General features: G+C 38.6%; 3 protein-coding genes, 1 long non-coding RNA gene and 1 other non-coding gene across 8 annotated transcripts; 3 read left to right on the top strand and 2 right to left on the bottom strand.

The window, feature by feature from the left end:
• Positions 1-3,094: 3,094 nt before the first annotated feature.
• On the top strand, positions 3,095-3,176 carry TRNAL-AAG (transfer RNA leucine (anticodon AAG)). Its single transcript has one exon. It is a non-coding gene; the product is annotated as a tRNA-Leu (tRNA).
• An 860-nt stretch (positions 3,177-4,036) lies between these two features.
• LOC122414435 (epoxide hydrolase 4-like) lies at positions 4,037-7,355 on the top strand. The gene is made up of 6 exons (XM_043425709.1): positions 4,037-4,958; positions 5,401-5,525; positions 5,624-5,899; positions 5,974-6,128; positions 6,378-6,632; positions 6,884-7,355. The coding sequence occupies exons 1-6, from the start codon at positions 4,650-4,652 to the stop codon at positions 7,063-7,065; spliced, it is 1,302 nt and encodes a 433-aa protein (XP_043281644.1). The 5' UTR covers positions 4,037-4,649; the 3' UTR covers positions 7,066-7,355.
• Positions 6,048-12,013, bottom strand: LOC122414434 (organic cation transporter protein-like). 3 transcript variants are annotated; one of them, XM_043425707.1, is made up of 9 exons: positions 11,875-12,013; positions 10,329-10,609; positions 10,058-10,161; positions 9,728-9,882; positions 9,455-9,623; positions 8,681-9,006; positions 8,269-8,573; positions 8,017-8,153; positions 6,048-6,183 (listed from the first exon to the last, which is right to left on the bottom strand). In XM_043425707.1, the coding sequence occupies exons 1-9, from the start codon at positions 11,894-11,896 to the stop codon at positions 6,117-6,119; spliced, it is 1,566 nt and encodes a 521-aa protein (XP_043281642.1). In that variant the 5' UTR covers positions 11,897-12,013; the 3' UTR covers positions 6,048-6,116. The 3 variants fall into 3 exon arrangements, with proteins under 3 accessions (XP_043281642.1, XP_043281641.1, XP_043281643.1); XM_043425706.1 differs by lacking the exon at positions 11,875-12,013 and having other exon boundaries at positions 10,329-10,652; XM_043425708.1 differs by lacking the exons at positions 6,048-6,183; positions 11,875-12,013 and adding an exon at positions 7,339-7,731 and having other exon boundaries at positions 10,329-10,652.
• LOC122414436 (uncharacterized) lies at positions 10,933-13,662 on the top strand. Of its 2 annotated transcripts, none has more exons than XR_006261760.1 (5): positions 10,933-11,189; positions 12,070-12,287; positions 12,681-12,810; positions 12,893-13,068; positions 13,439-13,662. It is a non-coding gene; the product is annotated as an uncharacterized lncRNA (long non-coding RNA). The 2 variants fall into 2 exon arrangements; XR_006261759.1 differs by having other exon boundaries at positions 10,940-11,189; positions 11,270-12,287; positions 13,439-13,659.
• Positions 13,566-17,989, bottom strand: Ctf4 (Chromosome transmission fidelity 4). The gene is made up of 11 exons (XM_043425705.1): positions 17,706-17,989; positions 17,364-17,478; positions 17,086-17,237; positions 16,882-16,990; positions 16,566-16,808; positions 16,277-16,492; positions 15,632-16,178; positions 14,989-15,434; positions 14,557-14,799; positions 14,114-14,471; positions 13,566-14,038 (listed from the first exon to the last, which is right to left on the bottom strand). Exons 1-11 carry the CDS (start codon positions 17,780-17,782, stop codon positions 13,701-13,703), a joined length of 2,844 nt encoding a protein of 947 aa, XP_043281640.1. The 5' UTR covers positions 17,783-17,989; the 3' UTR covers positions 13,566-13,700.
• Between the last annotated feature and the right edge of the window lie 129 nt (positions 17,990-18,118).

Genomic DNA, 18,118 nt, shown 5'->3' with positions numbered 1-18,118 from the left:
ACCAAATTTGACAGAGTTATGCTGTCAACCAGGTCAAAAAACATGATTTCGAGAAAAACGCGTTTAAAGTTTCGAGAGGATAAAATCGAACGATGCAACTTAAATATTAACATGAGCCAAGTTCTTACCGATTAGTCTCCTATCCCTGGACCTTACAGAAGCTCTTTTTTTCTCACTGATTTCTCAAAGGAATCATCCACATCGTGGAATGACAAAACCTGCAGAAACTGTTTCCTCATTTCCACAGCTTAATTTCCCTCAATTTTTTAAATGTTTTAGCGTCGCAATTATCCACTCAAATATTAAAGGAAAAAATATAATAATTGGATTGCAATATAATGAAAAAGAATGAGGGAATGGACGAAAAATAGGAAATGATCGAAGCCGATTAGCGAAGCAATAAAAGTAATGACTCCCCTCGAGAGTGCGTCGGCGAAGGAGGATAAATATGAGCAGACTCATCGTTTATACGAATCAATTGGTTAATAAGTGTTTACCGGTGATAAATAGCGAATATCAAATACACGTTGATTATTTGACGCCAACGTGGAGGTTACAGAATGTTGTCATTAGACAGGTGGGCGAGGGGAGGGAGGAAGAGGCGAAGGGAAGTGCAGGTAAACGTAGCCTTCCTCGTTTCCTTCCTTGTGTAACGACTCGCCGGAAGTGTACGAACTCCTTGTTGCTCGTCGAGTTATACTTACACAGCATTTCAGTCTACCTCCAGAGGAAATATTGATCCAGAACCCTTGAGCAACTGCAATTATTCATTTCCTTATCTCATGACGACAGCAACATCTTTTTTCCTATTTGCCTCCGATGTGCACGTGACAAACGCGAAATCTCTCGTTACTATCTTTCGAACGAAAAAAACTTGTGGGGAGGAAAATCGACGAGGAAATCCGGATGGGAAATCGAGATCGAACGGGGGATCAACATTTTTTTTTTGGAATCGACTTTAGTCGTGTTGAAAACTGAATTTCACTGAATTCCGCGTGAAATTATTCAGGGATGGAAAATACACTTTGAAGAAATGGGAATATTGAGGAGGGAAAAGTGAGACTTTCGATAATTTTTAAAATTCCAAAAGTGTTACTCCAAAAAGTCTCAATCCCGGGGCTGCTGCGGTGTCTTGGTTTTTTTATCCAAAAACTATGGAAATTGTCCTGGGAATTCGAGTCCGAAGAAAATTTGATGATAAACTGTCAATGATTGTGTTCTTACCCATTTTTTGGTTTCTGGAGTAAATTTCTTTTCAGGATTCATCTCTTTACACTTGTGGGTGATGAACAAGTTGATAAAAGTTTTTTTTTTTTATTTTTGCAGGCTCTTCCGACTCGTCATTTATTGGCGCGTCTTAAGGGAGTGCTGCTTTAGAAAGTCAAAAAATCTATTGTTTTCGAGAATGTTTTTAAGATAGACGGAAATAACTCACCGTGTGTAACGAACCATTCGGTATAGTTTCAAGGTTACTTCAAGAGTACAAAAACATTTTTTTAATGTAAGAAATACTAATTTGTACATCGGTTATGCGCCAAGTCTGATTGTCCAAGTTTCTCAGCTGTGTACAATGTGGAAATCGTAATTATTGTCTGCAACAAAAATTCCACATTTTTTTTTCATTTTCACATATTTTTTTTCCATATGAACCTATGAGAGCCCGAAAAAATTGCGAAATTCTATATTTCCAGCACGGTGAAGTAATCTAGAGTCGCGGTAGCGACTCGAGACAAGTACATTTACAAATCTATAGTAAGATGAAGACGAGTCGCTATACTAGAGTCTTTACCGAAAGCAGAGTGGTTTCGAACGGTTTTCGAAAATAGTTTCACCGATATTTAATAAATTACAGCCTTTTCAAAGATGTTATTAGTTCACGTATTTTTTATTTTTTTTTCTCTTTCGATCGTGACTAATTGAAACCTTGTAGCTTATGACATATAAGAAATATATCGATTTCATTTTTCAATATCGTCGAAAAAGGGTGGCATTTTTCGCAAACATTTTCTGACGTTCAGCAGTTGCTCTGTCTAGTGACACTAATTGTATCTAGAAATTCTGGTTATATGTGAGACTGTGTTCATGATGTAACAGCCCATGCCATCCTTCATACATATACAAAACAGTGACAGCTGTGCTTGAATATATAAAGTTATAAAGATCGCGTGTGATTAATTTGTTTTCGGTTCGTGTTCGTTAGTACGGAGATATATATTTAAGAAAGATCGGGATTTCTTGTTATGTTTTTTGAGTTAATATTGACGGTTTTGAGATTATCAGGCATCGAGACTTTTTAAAACTTCAGAATTTGGAACAGCTGTGTAAACGTGAATATTAAAGAAATATTTCATTCCCAAAGATTTTAATGGAGTGCACGATTGACTAGCGTCTGCTAGCTTATTGGACAATTTTTTGGATTGACTACTATCCGCCAGATTAGTTTGGACAAAATTTTGAACCGTCCCCAATTTTACTCAATGCAACAGTCTTCAAGGTAAATCATAAAAAATCACGGTCAAACCGTTTTCGAAGGTCGTTATACAAGTATGTTGGGAACAGGTACTTCTTCATGGATTTTTGCAGATGATGCTAAAATTGAGAAAAGAAGTTGGCCGAGGAATGCTAAAAATAGTTACATACATGTTCTTTTTGGAACAAACTAAAAATGAGATTTTTTACCAAGCAACTATTTCATGAGCAAATTACTTTAGACAACATATTGTCATACTTTGCTATAACAGGGGGAAAAATACTGATCGTTTTGCATCATTCGAGTACTTGCACAATAAATTGACATGAATTCCATACAAAAAGTGGACAAATCCCCGCAAAAAACAGCAAAAATGCTGTAAAAAAAGTGAGACAAGTACATTTGCTTCCCCCGAAAGCAGCCTCACAAAAAGTTGTTAAATAAATGAAACCTATGAAGAGCATCAATAATCAAATACATTAAACTTATTAACCTTGAATGAATATTTTTTAAATTAATTGAAAGTATAGTTGTTCTACACAAAAAAATTCGATAGAAATGAAAGTTAAAAATAATTATAAAAAAAATGCTGGATGAAAATGCTGCAAGGATTTGTTTATACAAGGTAGCGTGGCCGAGCGGTCTAAGGCGCTGGTTTAAGGCACCAGTCTCTTCGGAGGCGTGGGTTCGAATCCCACCGCTGCCAGTTTTTTTTTCATCCACCCAAAGTTTCCATTCCCGTGGAAACGAACCTCTTTGAATGATCGTTTGAAATCGAAATAAATATTTTAAAGAGGAAAAAACGATACCGATGTCAAAACGTTGAGAAAAAGCAGGCACTTTTTTTACCAACAGATGGTAAAAATTGATTGGTCGATTTCTTGTATCGATGGTCGGTCATTTGGCCAGAATTTCCCTTTGTTATCGACCGAAGATGCATTTTTTTCATTCGGTTTTCAAATAATTGAATTCTTGTCCTCCTGCTGTCAATCCAATCGATATCGAATAATTCGACAAACTTTACCAATTGGAAGGAAAAACACCGCTAAAAATACGAGAAAGTTTAGTCCGAGCATTTCGGATGCTGCGAACTGGAATAACTCATTTCACGAGTCAAAGAGCTTTCTTTGGTCTTTTATTCCTGCCACTCACAGGTGGAACGACCTGGAATCAGACCACAACCAAACTTACTCCACATATCGACGTGGAAACCAAATTCAAAACAAAAATTACATTTTTTTACGTTTCTCAATCCGAATGACAATAAAAAATATTTCTTTCGAGTTTTCTCGTGCAAATCTGAGTCCCACATCATCGGAATTTCAAAAATTCGATAATTTTGAAAAACCTGCGAACATCTAAATCCAAATTTTGTTACCCTTTTTATTCAATCAAAATTTACCGTAAATATTGTGCGTACATATATTATTTTTTATCTTTCAAATCACACACAACCAAACAACCTTAATGGTGCAAAATAACTGTGAAAACAAGAGTTGGAGCACAGGCGCGCGCGGATTGCGGATTGCTATCAGAACGGGTAAGACATCACGCTATATCGAGATAAGAAGTTGCCTCAAAACGACGTTCGTATTGGAAGCGTATATATAACTAAAGGCTTTCAAGTAAAGGTCACAGTCCAGAATCGAAGCTCGAGAATGCTCACTCGAGATTGTGCCCCCGAATAATACCAAAGGCGAGGAAAGCATGAGATTCGAAAAGAATCACGTGAATACACGTGAATTTGCGAGGAGACCAAAAAAATGCGTAAAAAAGTGATTTCTCAAGATTACAAAACGTGAACTTCGGAGGAAGACGAATGTCGTTGCAGGGAGCCAAAAAACTGAGTGCAATGTGAAAAAACTTCATTTTTTCGACTCAAAAGTATGTATTGACTTGAAAGTGTATTTTTGTGGTATTAATCATCGCAGGACGGGACGGGAAAGAGAAAAATTTGGAACGGCCCGGCCACGGGGATAATTTTCTTCCTAAGCTTGCCGTTACCCAGGCAGGTATAATCTGACGCGGGCTCACGGAATTACGACTCTGTCGGACGAGATAACTGGACGAGAATCGAAAAAATATCTACAAAGCTACCTTCGAAGAAAAAATCTCCACTTCGTGGGTGTAGAAACTCGAGAATCTTCCGAAATTCTGACCCTCGAACTTCCTCCGACGAATGTGCTCCGACTGTTTTATTCAGTTTTTGTTTAAATTGGTTTTCATCAATTTGGTGAGAGTGAAGAAATTTTGGAAAAAAAGTTCATTGAAAAAGTGCAAAATGGACCCGAAAATCGTGCGGGTCTCTTATTGGGAGATTGCGAAACTTCATTTCCTGTCTTTCGTCTTCGGCCTGTACCTCATAGTAAAACGTCTCGTCAAATGGGCCTGGGACCCCAAGAAATTTTTCGTTCTCCGACAGCGAGACAACCCACCACCGTGTCTCGTTGACAACAGTCTTGGGAAGCATTCCTATGTCAAAATCAAGGTGAGCTTATGAGTTGTGAAAACTGACTTTATCGCTTTTGAATATACTTTGAATGCTCCGATTCAAATTTTCAAATCGATCCCAAAACCTGAACATGCAGTTGAAATTTCTGTGACGAATGCCCGTGCGACGAACGCTTGTCGAAACTTTGGGGAAAGAATAACTTCGTGCACTTTTCGAGCCCCTTGTGACCCCCGCGCGATAGCGCGAGAACGAATCGATAATGTTAGTTTTTGTTTTTCATCATCTTTTGTGACGTCTTCGAGAATAATTTCTCCATCATGAAAAATGAATAAGGAAAGAAACCAAAAAAATATGTGGCTCTGAGTTGAGAGAGTGGATTGGCCTTGGCTGATGATCGGAAACGATCTTTTTGCTTATGGGATGAGAAAATTTGAATTCGATATAAAAATAAGGAATGTGAAAACCAATCGTTGCACAGGGGGTGAAATTTCACTACGTCGAAGCCGGGGATCGATCGAATCCGCTTCTCTTGCTACTGCACGGATTTCCGGATTGTTGGTTGACGTGGAGGGAACAAATATCTCCGCTGTCGGAGCACTTTAGGTGAGAATCTTGAATCAAAGTGAAAAAACAAAAAAAAACTAAGGTCAGTTGCGAAAAAGTGGAATCAAGTAAAAAATCTTCAAGTGATTTTGTCCTAGAGTCGTGGCTCTGGATCTCAAAGGTTTCGGAGACAGTGACAAGCCATCGAACAGACGATCCTACAAAATTGAGATCCTGATCGACGAGCTCAGGCAATTTGTACTTGCGCTCGGAGTGAAAAACTGCAGTATTATCGGCCACGATCTCGGTGGTCTTCTGGGCTGGTACATGCTCGCGCTTCACGGTGAACTCGTGCACAAATTCGTGGCTATATCGAGTCCACATCCGAATCACTATTGGCACGGTTCGTCCAAGGATGCAGCTTGGGATGGAAAGTTGGTGGAACGAGAATGGAGTATTTGAAAATTCAAAATTGCACGTTTGATGCCATCACTTCCATTTCTTCCAGATGGATCCACTTCAGCAGGTTGCCCTTCCTGCCGGAAATCGACGCACTCAAAGAAGACATCTCGATCATCAACGACACCTTCAAACATCTCCACGTCAATGAAACCACCGAGAAGAATTACATGGAAGCATATAAATATGCTTTCAGTCGAACGGGTGAGTCGAACCTCCCATTTTTGGTCTTGTAAACTTCGACTTGTTCGAGTCAAATCTGTTGAAATATAAAATAAAAATGGTTATTACATGGTCAAAATACGTTGAATAAAAATGTACAAATTTATAAAGAAAATAAGATTAAATATCTCGATAGAGTTGAAAACTCGACAATTTATTAGAATGCCATAAAAGTATAAAGTATACGATAATACTTGTGCGACATATGAAACTCTATAAAATAATTCGCAGAGGATTGGACGGGGGCAATAAATTATTACCGCAATTTGCCGTTCACTCGATTGAACATGACAACCAGCGAGCCTATTTGCAATCAGACGTTGCTCATCGTTGGCAATCTCGACCCCTGTTTATCGTTGGAAAAAGTCGTACAGAGTAGCGAATATCTCGCGAGATTTAGTATCAAAGTTGTCACCGATGCACAACATTTTCCGCATCAGGAGTCACCGGAAATTGTCAACCAAACGATTCTCAAATTTCTTATCGGTAAGTGGATCGGAATTCAAGAGCTTACAAATGATAGAAGCTTCGAGCTGATGGAATTGTGTCACATTTTGTGGGGTAATCATAACATAAAATTATATCAAGTTAAAAATTAAAAGTTATAAGTAACGTACCAAAATAATTCCCAAAGATTTACAAATATTCAAGGAACCAGCACCAAAAAACAATGAAAAATTTGGCCGTTAAATAAATGTTAATTTCTCTTGTTTTTCATTGCACATTCTTAATTGCAGGCTCAACTTCGATGAGCTTGGAAAAATCACCTTCGAAAGGAATAGTGTCATCTTGGCTCGGCTCTCTCAGCAGTACAGTCAAATATGGCAATCAAATGTTCGACGCGGTGCACAAAAGGACTAATGGCGTTGTAACGGCGTTGCCGAACAAAGTGCTATATCTGGGGCAAACGCCTACGTAAATATTAAATTACTTCAGTGGACTTAAATCAAATCGTGGAAAAAAGGAAACGGAATCGTACGATTGAAGAAATTGGACACTTCGACACCGTCCTAATAATTAATAATAATTATCGTTGCGAATTAAGGCCGGTGAATGACCCTTTCGGTGATTGCTCGTTCCTGCGAGTTGTCAGCGAGGTCGATTTATAATTTTTTTTTCTACAAACTTAGATAAGGCAGTTTCGTGTATATAAAACAGCGCGAGTTTCGTCGATTTAATAAAAAATTCCCTCTCTGTGTATAATAATAACGATTGCTTTGTTCGTTAAAATCTTTTCGTCGACAGGTGAACGGACGAATTTGAAAAAAATTCGTACATGGAGAAATCTCGATGTATATAAAAAAAGTTATTGAAAGTTTTTAGTTCGTTAGCTAAAAATGATCGTTAGCTAAAGTGACAACAAAAAATACTCATTGCATGACGATGATAAATGATGTCGATACTAGCTAACAATACTGCGTGGATTGAGTTTTGATCTTAGTTTTGATCCTCGTCGCTCCTTGAGGTAGATTCTTTCGTATAATTCCCAGCGTTTCTCTTATTTCGTATTTTAAAATGGCCGTTTTTTTATTGTTTATTTATTGCTCAACTTTCTTCCGTGGGCTCGGGTGCGGTCTTCTTTTTCCTATAAAAGAGAGTGAATAGTGTGATCATGATGATGACAATGATTGTGATCCAGTGATGCAATGTGACTGATTCGAGGAACAAAAGATGAGTTATGAATTAGGTTTCTTCCAACAATATAATTCAGATTCTATTTTTTGGTTTTTATCACACAGTTTCTGTCATTATTATCAATGTCACAGTAACAACAAAAAATTCAACGACATTAGTCGAGTCGTTCCGTAAAAACAAACGCTTCACAACACAGCCAGAGAAAAGAAACGTGTCAACACGAGTCAGAGCTTACTTTCTAAAATTTTCACCGTCCTCGATCGTCTCTGGCAATTCACAGTTCATCGTTTCAGGCAAGAAGAAACACAGAGCTGCTCCCAAGAGCGGACCAACTCCGAAAAGCACCGGAGGTAGCCAAACCACCAGGCTTCCCTGTGAAAAAAAATTTATTGAGAATTGGTTTACCGCTGATTACATAAAAATTGAAAAACTAGTTGAAATAACAACGAATAACATGTGAGAAAATGAATGAAATGGATCGATTTACCATCGTCGCTATGAAGGGCGCGATCATGCTGCCGATTCTTGCCGATACGCTGCACATGCCTATGCCGTTGTTTCTAACAACAGTTGGGAAAAGTTCTCCAGAGTAGAGATAAATGGTCGGGAAGCTTATGGACATGCCAGCAAGGCCCAGACCCGAGAGTGATATCTGAGCGAGTGAATTGTCGAACAGCGTTATCAGCAATAAACTACAACTTGCCAACAAATTTCCACCGATCAAAAGTTTCAAACGAGATACGCGCGAGATCAAAAGAAGAACTACCAGCGTTCCGGGCAGTTGCATAAAAGCTGAAAACAGAAAAGTTTTTTTTACACATTGTCAAACACCAAACGAACTTATCAATAAGTGAAGTTTCAACATTTTTATTTTAGTGTTTACCCACAATTATACTAACCAGAAATCGCAACGTTTATAAAAATATTCCCTGCCAAGTGACTGATGTACTGGGAGAATCCGAAATAACAAGTTCCAAGCATGAACCAATTGATCGCTATGCAAATACTCTTTTTTCGCATATTTGGGGTTCTGAACAAGTGCGTTATGTTATACTTTTCGTGAGTCCTTTCACTCCTTCGTTTACTGTGGTCCTCGTGACAATTTACTGCAAGCGTTACTTTCTCCAATGGTATTTCATTTCGGTTCGCTGCTTTAGTCAATATGCTACGAGCTTTTCTCACTTTTCCTACAGCCAGTAACCAGCGCGGAGATTCAGGGATTATCCTGGAAGAAATTAATTTAATGAATTTCATTGTCAGCTGAGTCTTATTTAAAACGATTATTTCAAGATGTATTTCGAGGCACGAGTGCCATAGTAACTTTACTCCAAGAATTTCGACTGTACGAGAATTGTGAAAAACACACGCAGCATTCGAATTTTTACATTCTCATCGACCGTCTGATTCTCCCCCAGCATCCCTCGAGTCAGCTCAACATTTTGATTGGGAGTAATGAAGGTTTGAGATTTGAAATTCCAATTGATTAAACTTTCGCTTCCAGTGGATCGACCGACCCACTGTTTTCTCAGAAGAAAAATAAATTTGTCGAATTTCGAAAGCCACTTCGTCGAATATAGTCTTCAAGCTCACAACGTTAATGATTATGATTTATCTCACTCGTTTCCAAATGCAGTGACGATAAATATACCGAAATATAAATATTGAAATCTTACCAATAATACGAGAGCAGCAAGATCGGTGGGAGGGAAACAGCCAATTGGAAACTCTTCCAGGATCTTGTCAGATAAGATACGAGAGGATTAGACAAATAGCCAAGCAGAAATGGGATGTGGAATAACACGGAGAGTGTCGCTCGCCACTCGATGCCCACGATCTCCATCACTGCAATTAATACATCTTCGTGATTAACCCTTCAATTGATATGATTTTAATTGAGTCCAAATGTCACTTGGCTCTTCCAACGGCGTGTATATAAAACCACTTACGAAGAACGAAAGTAATGAGCATCGTGCCGCCAGTCGCGACAGCTGACACGAATTTCAAGACCAAAAACAATTCGTACCATGGTACAAATGTGCTCAACAAGCCAGTGAGCGATTGGATGATCACAGCTATCATCAAGGGGATCTTTCGGCCGATTCTGAAAACGATGAAAAAATGATTTTTTACTACTTTGCGAAAATTATTTGTGATTGAACGAATTTTTCAACATTTTATCAATTTCCGATGCGAACAAATGGCAAAAATTGTTTTTCGTACGAAAGCGTTTTCATTGAAATATTTGTTTTAAAAATTATTTTGATTTTCGGACATACCTGTCAGCCATTGCACTGAACACCATGTTTCCAACGAGAATTCCAAACATCGTGCAAGATTGTGCAAGATTTGCGAGCTGTGCACGATCGCATACTAAATTCCACTGAAAAATACATTTTTTTCATAAACCAAATATAAATTCGTTCGAAATTTCAACGAGTCGAAAAAAAAACTTGATTTTCGAATGAACGCATCGTTGAAGAATCGCTCACTTGAAGCGACGAATTTTTCGATGGAGAAAAATGATTTTTAAATAAATTTGAGTCAAACCTCCGTTATGATCGTTTCCGTGAAAATACTTCTGTCGTATTCGAACTCGTGACATTTCTCGATTGTTCCGTTACCAAGGGACACTTCGCATCTTGAGGTTGTCGAATTGTCAACGGACACCGGCGACAAGCAAGTGAAATTAGCCGGTGGCGCTATAAAAGCTATTGACAATTGATTCCAAGCTACTGGAAAATTGACGAGCGAGAGAGCAACCGCTATAATCACGTGCCAAGGTCCCATCGCTCCCATGGCCTCTTGGATCGCGTCGAGAGTCTCGTAATCTGCAATGTTTGTTATTTTTTTGACCATTTTTACATTGTAATTATTGTTATCGATTCGACCTCAAAAAATGGCCGACGTAAATGAAGTACGAGAATAGAAAACGCCTCAATTTCCCCTCCGTCTCAGGAGAAAGTTATTTCGAATGAACACGCACGCGGACCAATACACAAAATGTCGAATTCCGAAGGACGAAATTCCAAAAATGTGTTGAGTAAGCTCATTTTCTTTCTCGAGGGTATTAATTCTCGGAATTACTGAACAAAAACTGAAATAAATTATTCGAATAAAAGAAAATAACAAAGAAAACAAAACCTCAATGTCAAGAGAACGCGATATCATAGGACACGTGCGAACACAGTCGATTTTTTCATAGTTGTACTAATTGCAATGCTTCAGTGACAGCTTACTTCGCACACTATTAGGAGAAATATGGGGGAGTTTACTGTAGCGTAGAATCTCACGTTACACTACCGCAAACCACGAGTGTATCGTTTACCGTCTTCTTGCGCGTGTCCCGTTTGTAATTACACGAAGACTTCTACCTTCTACGAACATCGTGAGATAAAAAACGATCCATCCGTAATAGTCTTTTTTTACAATCTCGGTTTTATTAATGTACAAAGTATTCGATAACGAATTCGGGTTGGGAAATCTTTCAGAAAATCGTTAAAAAATCTTCCAACGTCCCGTTAGTGAAGAAAGACCGAGAAGTAGAATTTTCGGTATATGGTCGCACGTACTCGAAATCGCTTTCGTAATCACAGGTTCCTGCGAGGCCATAATAATAAAACAATATACGCGGGCTGAGATAGCGTTACAGAAACAAAACAAGACTGTGAGAGGTCGTAATAAATTTGACACGAAGAAATCATTTTTCGGTAGACTCAAATGCAAACAAAAATATTTCGAAAAATTTCTCAGAATTTAACAAAAAAGATGTGGAGTTAGTGTCTTAACGAATAATCGACACTATCTCAATATTACCAATAAAACCAGTTTTGTGTTTCGTGGAAATGGGAGAGAGTCAAAAGAAAGCGTCAGAGTGGAATTTCGTTTGAAGCGAGGGGTGTATATTTGGCCTGCCGGTAGTGATAGGATGATGCAACAGGATCGACGCATAGCACTCGTGAAAGTGGAACACACGCGTGCTCGATATATAAATTACTTCGAAAGGAAGGAAGATGAGACAGAAAAAAAAATATCTAAAAGAACTGCACAAAAAATAATATTTTCAGAATAATTAATCGATGTACAATTTACTCACCTCGCTTCATTTTGTTCGTCATGTTATTACTTCCGATGCCAACCTATCGGTCGGATAACAATAAACTATTAATTACGAAAGTTCGTACGCGCTCATTAATTCAACGACACACGCGGGATCACAAAAACTCGTAAGCTCGACGATTGTGTTCCATGCAGAGCTCACACCGAACTAACCGCTGCTGACGGTGTACAGAATTTCAGAAGAATAACCGACCAATTGATGAAGCGTGCACACTATGCCTTTTTTTTCACGGGGCAAAAAAGTTTCCTGCGATATCGGTCAATCGAAAAGAGAGAAAAGAATACCTGCTCGCCTGACCATTGGCGACAAGGGGCGGGTAGCATCGTTAAATGCTCGTGTACCCTAATAGCACTGATGTTCGAAAGCCAACTATAAATTACCGTTTGAAGGTTATCTTTAAGACATTTCCATTAGATAACTACTTGACAACTTATTTTATGATAGCGAATTTACAGTTATCTAAAAGTTGTCTTTTTTGGGTTGTCTAATTTACTGCTATCTCAAAGTTATCTTTTTCATGTAAATCTTTTATGAAAAAAGAGAGTTGTCTATAAGTTAACTTTTTACAATATTCTCCAAATGATAACTGTTTTAAGGCATCAAACAGAATTGATTTCCTAAAATAGATATTATATAGATAACTCCGCTCATCATAAATATGATATTCATTTGATGTCTTGATGTATGTGCATATTGGATATCATTAGCAAATATTGAAGGATATCTTTTTGGTATCCGAAAGTATAATTCTAAATCCGTTCAAAAAGTGTCATCTATATTAGATAGAGCTCACCTGACCGACGCCGTCAGCCGATCGTCTGCCACTTCAATCAATGGTTTCGAATTTGTGCAAAGTATTCTGCTATAGGGACGATTCAGGAAAATGAATATTTTCATAAAGTGTTCATCGCGGTACGTACATACGTATCTTTTACATAGTCTTCCTCGCTATTTCCATATATATATATGCATATATTTATTGGATTGTGACAAGGTCTTTGGAGTATTCGCACGGGACTTGCTGATCTAGGCGAGATTTCTTAGTTACCACAAACGTTTTGGAATCAGTGGCTTTCATGACCAATGTGACCAATGTCTGAAGAACATATTTCGGAGGAACAGATCTTCGGACAACAATCAGACAACGGATCAACAGTGATGGATAGCAAGGTAATATGTCTCATTATTATATATATGAATTCTTTTTTTAATAAGAATACAAGAAATAAAAAGTAAAATTAATATTATTAGAATGGGACATGACAACCGACGAGGAGGTTGATCTCCATTCGAAAATCGAGAAATTCCAGGCGATTTTGAAAAATTAATGCTTTGGTTTAAAAGAATGCGAAGGATTTTCAAATTTTTCATTTTCTGGCAATCGAACCAACAAAATGCCTTGAATGATGAAATTTTCGAGTTTCTATTACTCTCAATAAAACGATAAAGATAGCAAGTCCTATCTTTATCGTTTTCAGAGCATAAACGCTCTGAAATCAGAGCGACTGAACTCGATTATTCTTCATAAATTTGTTTCAAGGTCAGACACGGGAGGTTAATGCGCGAAAGGAATGGGTGACGGGTTTAAATTCACAGCCGGATTTCGAAGAACGAGGATCGTGAGAAGCAGCTGTGCAAAGGAAATAAATAGAAAATAACGATGGCGGTTCTATTAAAAGACGAATATTTTTAATGTCACATAAAGTGTGAATTTCATATGCGGCAAAACATAAAAAATGTTAAATTAATTTTATTATAATATTCCAAAAATAAATAATGTTAGACATAAAAAAACTATTTGATCATTTGTCACAAAGAAATTGCGCTAATTTGTTGGTTGCTGGTCGTTTTTTCTGGCTGTCCTCGGAATCAGGACTCGATAACTTGCGTTTTTTCAGCTCTTCCGCATCCTCAACTTTGTCACGGGTTTCTTCTTGGTATCGGGCTAATGCAGCTTTCGAGAAATCAAGGTTGTTTAGATCCGGAAATTCCTCGTGCAAATCTGACTTGTTTTTCGCCAACCAGGCGAGAAAACTTTCATTCTTTTTCCCGCTCGTTTTTCGCTGCACCGGCTTCGACGGCAAACTCGGGGGCGTTGATTTGGAGGCTTTTTCCGGCATTAAATTCATGCTCACTAAACCTGTTCGAAAGTTCGAATATATTCGGTGCCAAATGATGAAAAAGGGACTGTCGACTTGAAATTCAAATGACTCACCTTTGGAGGCCGGCGAAGGGCCGCCTTTGCGAAACGGATTGCTCCGTTTAGCGCTGAACGACATTGGCTTGATAACGACGTCGGACTTCGATTTGGTCGTCGGCGTTAACATGATGTCCTCTTGAGTATCGACACTTTCAATTTCATCGTTGTGATTCGCCAACTGAATGTCTTCGTCGTTCGGCAAATTGCTCCGACTGTCCTCTTCCTTTTTATCGGCGATCGTTTCAATTTTGCTGGCAAGTGCCATGCGCTGAATCCTGCCAGCATACTTAATCGCGAGCTCCAATACTTTCTCCGAGGCAATTTGTTCGCAGATGTCGATCGCACGGTACTCGACGTTGCTGCGACAGGCCAGCTGGAAATTCGAATCACATCGATGTGCGTCAGCTGCGATTATTTCCAAATTTTCAAATTAGATTTATCAATTATATTATCATTACAGCGATGAGGGAAAGAACTGCTTCGTTCTCCTCGTGCGGGTTACTGCCAATCTGCCATAGCACTAACTCCTTCCCTGTTTTCTCCGATTCCGGCTCGCAAAGAGGAAGTGTCATGGGTATTTCCATGAGAGTTGGCCGAGGCGTCGTTGGTGGATAATGACTGCCCTTGCACAGCACACAACGTATCATTCGCTCTTTTTCGCTCACGCCGACTATGAAAAAGTGATCCAGTTTACCCTTGCACTGTAAAAAACATTGGAAAAAGGATTATTTAGTAATTGAAAATAATGAAGTTGGAAGTAAAAAAAAAAACGATTTTTCAAACCCCCGATTAATTGGGAAGTCGAACGTAAGAAATCACTTGAGGAGCGGTTGCAATAAAAACGTCAAACTTCAAAGTTTCATGAAAATTGGCTAATCGAGTGATTTTACCTGCTGATCGGTGTCACAAATCACTCTCCACAGCGAAGCTTTTCGATCGTATATTTTGACGAGACCTTCCTCATCCATGATCGTAGGAGAGGCGAGTTCAGTGAGTCCAATCCAGGACAATTGGGTGGAGGGAGCGAGGGGAACGCTGAGAGTTTGATTGCGTAAACTTGGCCCGTTTATTCTTATCCACATGAGATTCATATGCTGATCGCCCGAGGTTCCAACTCCCGTGTGATACGCAACCACGAGATGGCCTCCAAATGCATTCATGGCTACAGGTGATCCGGGCAAAGCGATTATTTCTCTTTGTGTACCACCGATCATGAATAGTCTCAAATTTCTTCTCGATGTTGCCAAAGCCACGAACGTGTCGCCTACTGCAAGGCACAAAGATTCTTCGCCTTCGGGCAAATCGGCAAACCATTCCTTGTTCCCAGAACCCCAACCTGATTAAATGAACAAACATTGAAAAAAATCTATGGAAGACAACTCGAAATACCTTTACTTTACGATTATAGTAATTTTTTCATTGAGTTTAACGTTTTACTGAACGAATCTTTAAATAGACATTATAAATGATCAACAAAATTTCACATAGAGGAATTGGAAATTAAAAAAAAAGTGAATATTCTGAAAAAAATACCCTGCAAAACCACGACGACGAGTCTGCTGGGGATTCCGTCATTTGATGGACAGCTTAGTGCCAAAGCTTGCGTCGACAAAGCTGCCATGGTATGTCTCAAGTAATTAATAATGTGTATGGAATGATGGACTGAGGAGTCGTGGAATTCGACTTCGATACTGCAGTCATCATCTTGTTCCGAGTTATAGCATTTGACGATTCCCGTATCGTTCCAGACCATGAAACGTGAGAGGAGATGAACCGGCGACGAACCCGGTTGGAATGGTTCTTGTAAATTAATTTTAGGCAACAAGTTCCTAGCGTCGTCCAGACGAATAGCGCTCGCAATGTCCGAGTGGCTTTTGGCATCGTCGTCGCCCACTGTTAACGATTTTTTAATTTTGTTCAATGATATCACATTCTCGCCATCATCGTCTTCGTCGTCGTGCTCCAAATCACTCATGGCTCCGTTCGAATGATTATCACCTCCGATTTCGAAATCGTCCATTACATCCTGACCTTTTCGAAACCCAGTTACAAAATCGTCCATAGATTTTTCACGTCCCACCTTATTTTGAGAACATTTTCGAAATTTCAATTCGCAAATATGGATAAGAAATTATTTTAGCTCTCTTGCTTGAATTCTCTCGAATCTCAAATACTTACAACGTCGACACAACCTAATTGTCCGAGACTATCGCAGAAAGCTAATTCATGAGGTTTTTCTAAATGCCAAGCAAGTGACGTGATCTTTGGATTTTGATGGTGTTCCACATATCCTATCGTCTCACCGCTCTCCACGTCCCATACAACTATTTCACCATGTACGGAACTGCCAGCTATGCGAGTTCCGCACTCGGAATATTTACATAAACTCAAATCCTAGAAAAACAGAAGAAAAAGATTAGTAAAAGTAATTTTAGTATTTCCAACACTAGATAAAAACTTTGCTTACCGTTCGCAGTTCCGGAGACTGCAAGTGACATTTTTCTTTCCAAGAATTCCGAAAGACAATTATTATTTCTTTGCCGTGTGGATAAGCAACGGTTGAACCATCTTTGGGATTAAAAGACGGGGAACAGTATGATTTGGCTGTGAAAAAAGAATTGCATTTGGGCACTACATTGTTCCAAGTGTGCACTGATTTTTTTTCCTTTATGCTCCATATCCTGATCGAACCGTCGGCACTGGACGACGCCTGGATTAAATTGATAATAATGAAAAAAAAAAAAATTTTACTAAGCACTACAGTGCACTTGCACTTTACTTACTACGAATTCGTCCATGGGATCGAGAGATAAAGCTAATATGGGAGCTTCGTGTCCGCTTAGTTCTGTAGTTTCTAAACTTTCAATATTAGTCACTTGAATCCTCATGTCGCTAAAGAATGAAAACAAGACAAGGACAACTGAAATCGGTTTTTACTTTTTCTATATGGCAAAATTTATTCTTTCATAAGAGATCAAAAATGTTACCATGCACCGGAGACTATCAACTTGCTATTTTTTGTAGTGGCCAGCGCTGTAACGGCAGCTGAAAATCTGGTAACAACACCTTCTTTCTCAAGGTCTGGAAACGAGAGAATCTGGACTGTGTTATTGTCATTTCCAGCGTACAATTTTCCATTCTGAAATTTGTATCCAGTCATTATTCATATTTCTATATTTGATTTCCAAATAAATGAAAATTCTAATGTTCAAATTTTTCTACAGTAGTTTCTAAAAAATTTGTAAAAAAAATTTGAGTTTTTTACCTTGGAAACAATGGCAGTGGCTTGTTCAGCTATGCAGCTCGATGAAGGATCATCGTCCATTAAATTCAACCAGTATCGTACATCGCCATCAGCTCCACATGTCACTAGACCACCTCTGATTGAATTTATAATGTATGAATGAAAAAATTAATATTCTGTGAAATTTAAATTTCCTATGAACAGGTGGAACAATTCAAATGCTAAACTTTCAGCAACATTTGATGAATAAAAAGGACATAAAAATGAGCTCAAAAAAATTATACAGTCAACAAAGTTCTAATTTCTGAATGAACTTCTGAATTCGATGAAACAAAAAACAAAATTTATAGCTTTTGAACTTACTTGTCACCGCTATGGTAACAAACATCGGTATGACCCTCGGGATGAGCGTATCGAGTAGGTTTTATTGTTAAAGGCATCTTGTACTTTGCAGATTAAAAATCCTCAATCATTGAACCAAAAGATGAATAAAACTATGGAATCTCAGCTTTAAAGTATTCCGAGATGAATTCGACACTTCTCACATCATATGAACCAATATGAACATCCTTGCAGCGATCTTTGCTTCTCATTGAACTACTCCAAAAGTACACATGTCGGGATGTCGGCAAAGATTTGGCGGGCTTTTCTCTAGTTCTATCTTGCTCACACCCAGACCCAACTACTTAGAAAAACGATGGAGATGGGAAGTGTAGCGGTACCTTCGTGAACTTGGCCGACTAATTTCGGATTCCAACTTCGAACGATTCGATAGT

This window comes from Venturia canescens, chromosome 8 (genome assembly GCF_019457755.1).
Source record: "Venturia canescens isolate UGA chromosome 8, ASM1945775v1, whole genome shotgun sequence".
Taxonomy (NCBI): Eukaryota; Metazoa; Arthropoda; class Insecta; order Hymenoptera; family Ichneumonidae; genus Venturia; species Venturia canescens.
Note: the sequence above shows the minus strand (reverse complement) of the source record. Positions and strands in the feature narration are given on the sequence as shown.

Coding starts and splice junctions, on each gene's coding strand:
- LOC122414435 (XM_043425709.1), top strand. CDS start 4,650: ATGTGCTCCGACTGTTTTATTCAGTTTTTGTTTAAATTGGTTTTCATC. Junction 5,526..5,623: donor CCGCTGTCGGAGCACTTTAG/GTGAGAATCTTG, acceptor ATTTTGTCCTAG/AGTCGTGGCTCTGGATCTCA. Junction 6,633..6,883: donor GATTCTCAAATTTCTTATCG/GTAAGTGGATCG, acceptor TCTTAATTGCAG/GCTCAACTTCGATGAGCTTG.
- Ctf4 (XM_043425705.1), bottom strand. CDS start 17,782: ATGCCTTTAACAATAAAACCTACTCGATACGCTCATCCCGAGGGTCAT. Junction 15,435..15,631: donor CGTCGTCGTGGTTTTGCAGG/GTATTTTTTTCA, acceptor TCATTTAATCAG/GTTGGGGTTCTGGGAACAAG. Junction 14,039..14,113: donor CCCTTCGCCGGCCTCCAAAG/GTGAGTCATTTG, acceptor ACTTTCGAACAG/GTTTAGTGAGCATGAATTTA.
- LOC122414434 (XM_043425706.1), bottom strand. CDS start 10,637: ATGGTCAAAAAAATAACAAACATTGCAGATTACGAGACTCTCGACGCG. Junction 9,883..10,057: donor TTCAGTGCAATGGCTGACAG/GTATGTCCGAAA, acceptor CATCGTTTTCAG/AATCGGCCGAAAGATCCCCT. Junction 9,007..9,454: donor TTGCTGCTCTCGTATTATTG/GTAAGATTTCAA, acceptor AATTTCTTCCAG/GATAATCCCTGAATCTCCGC.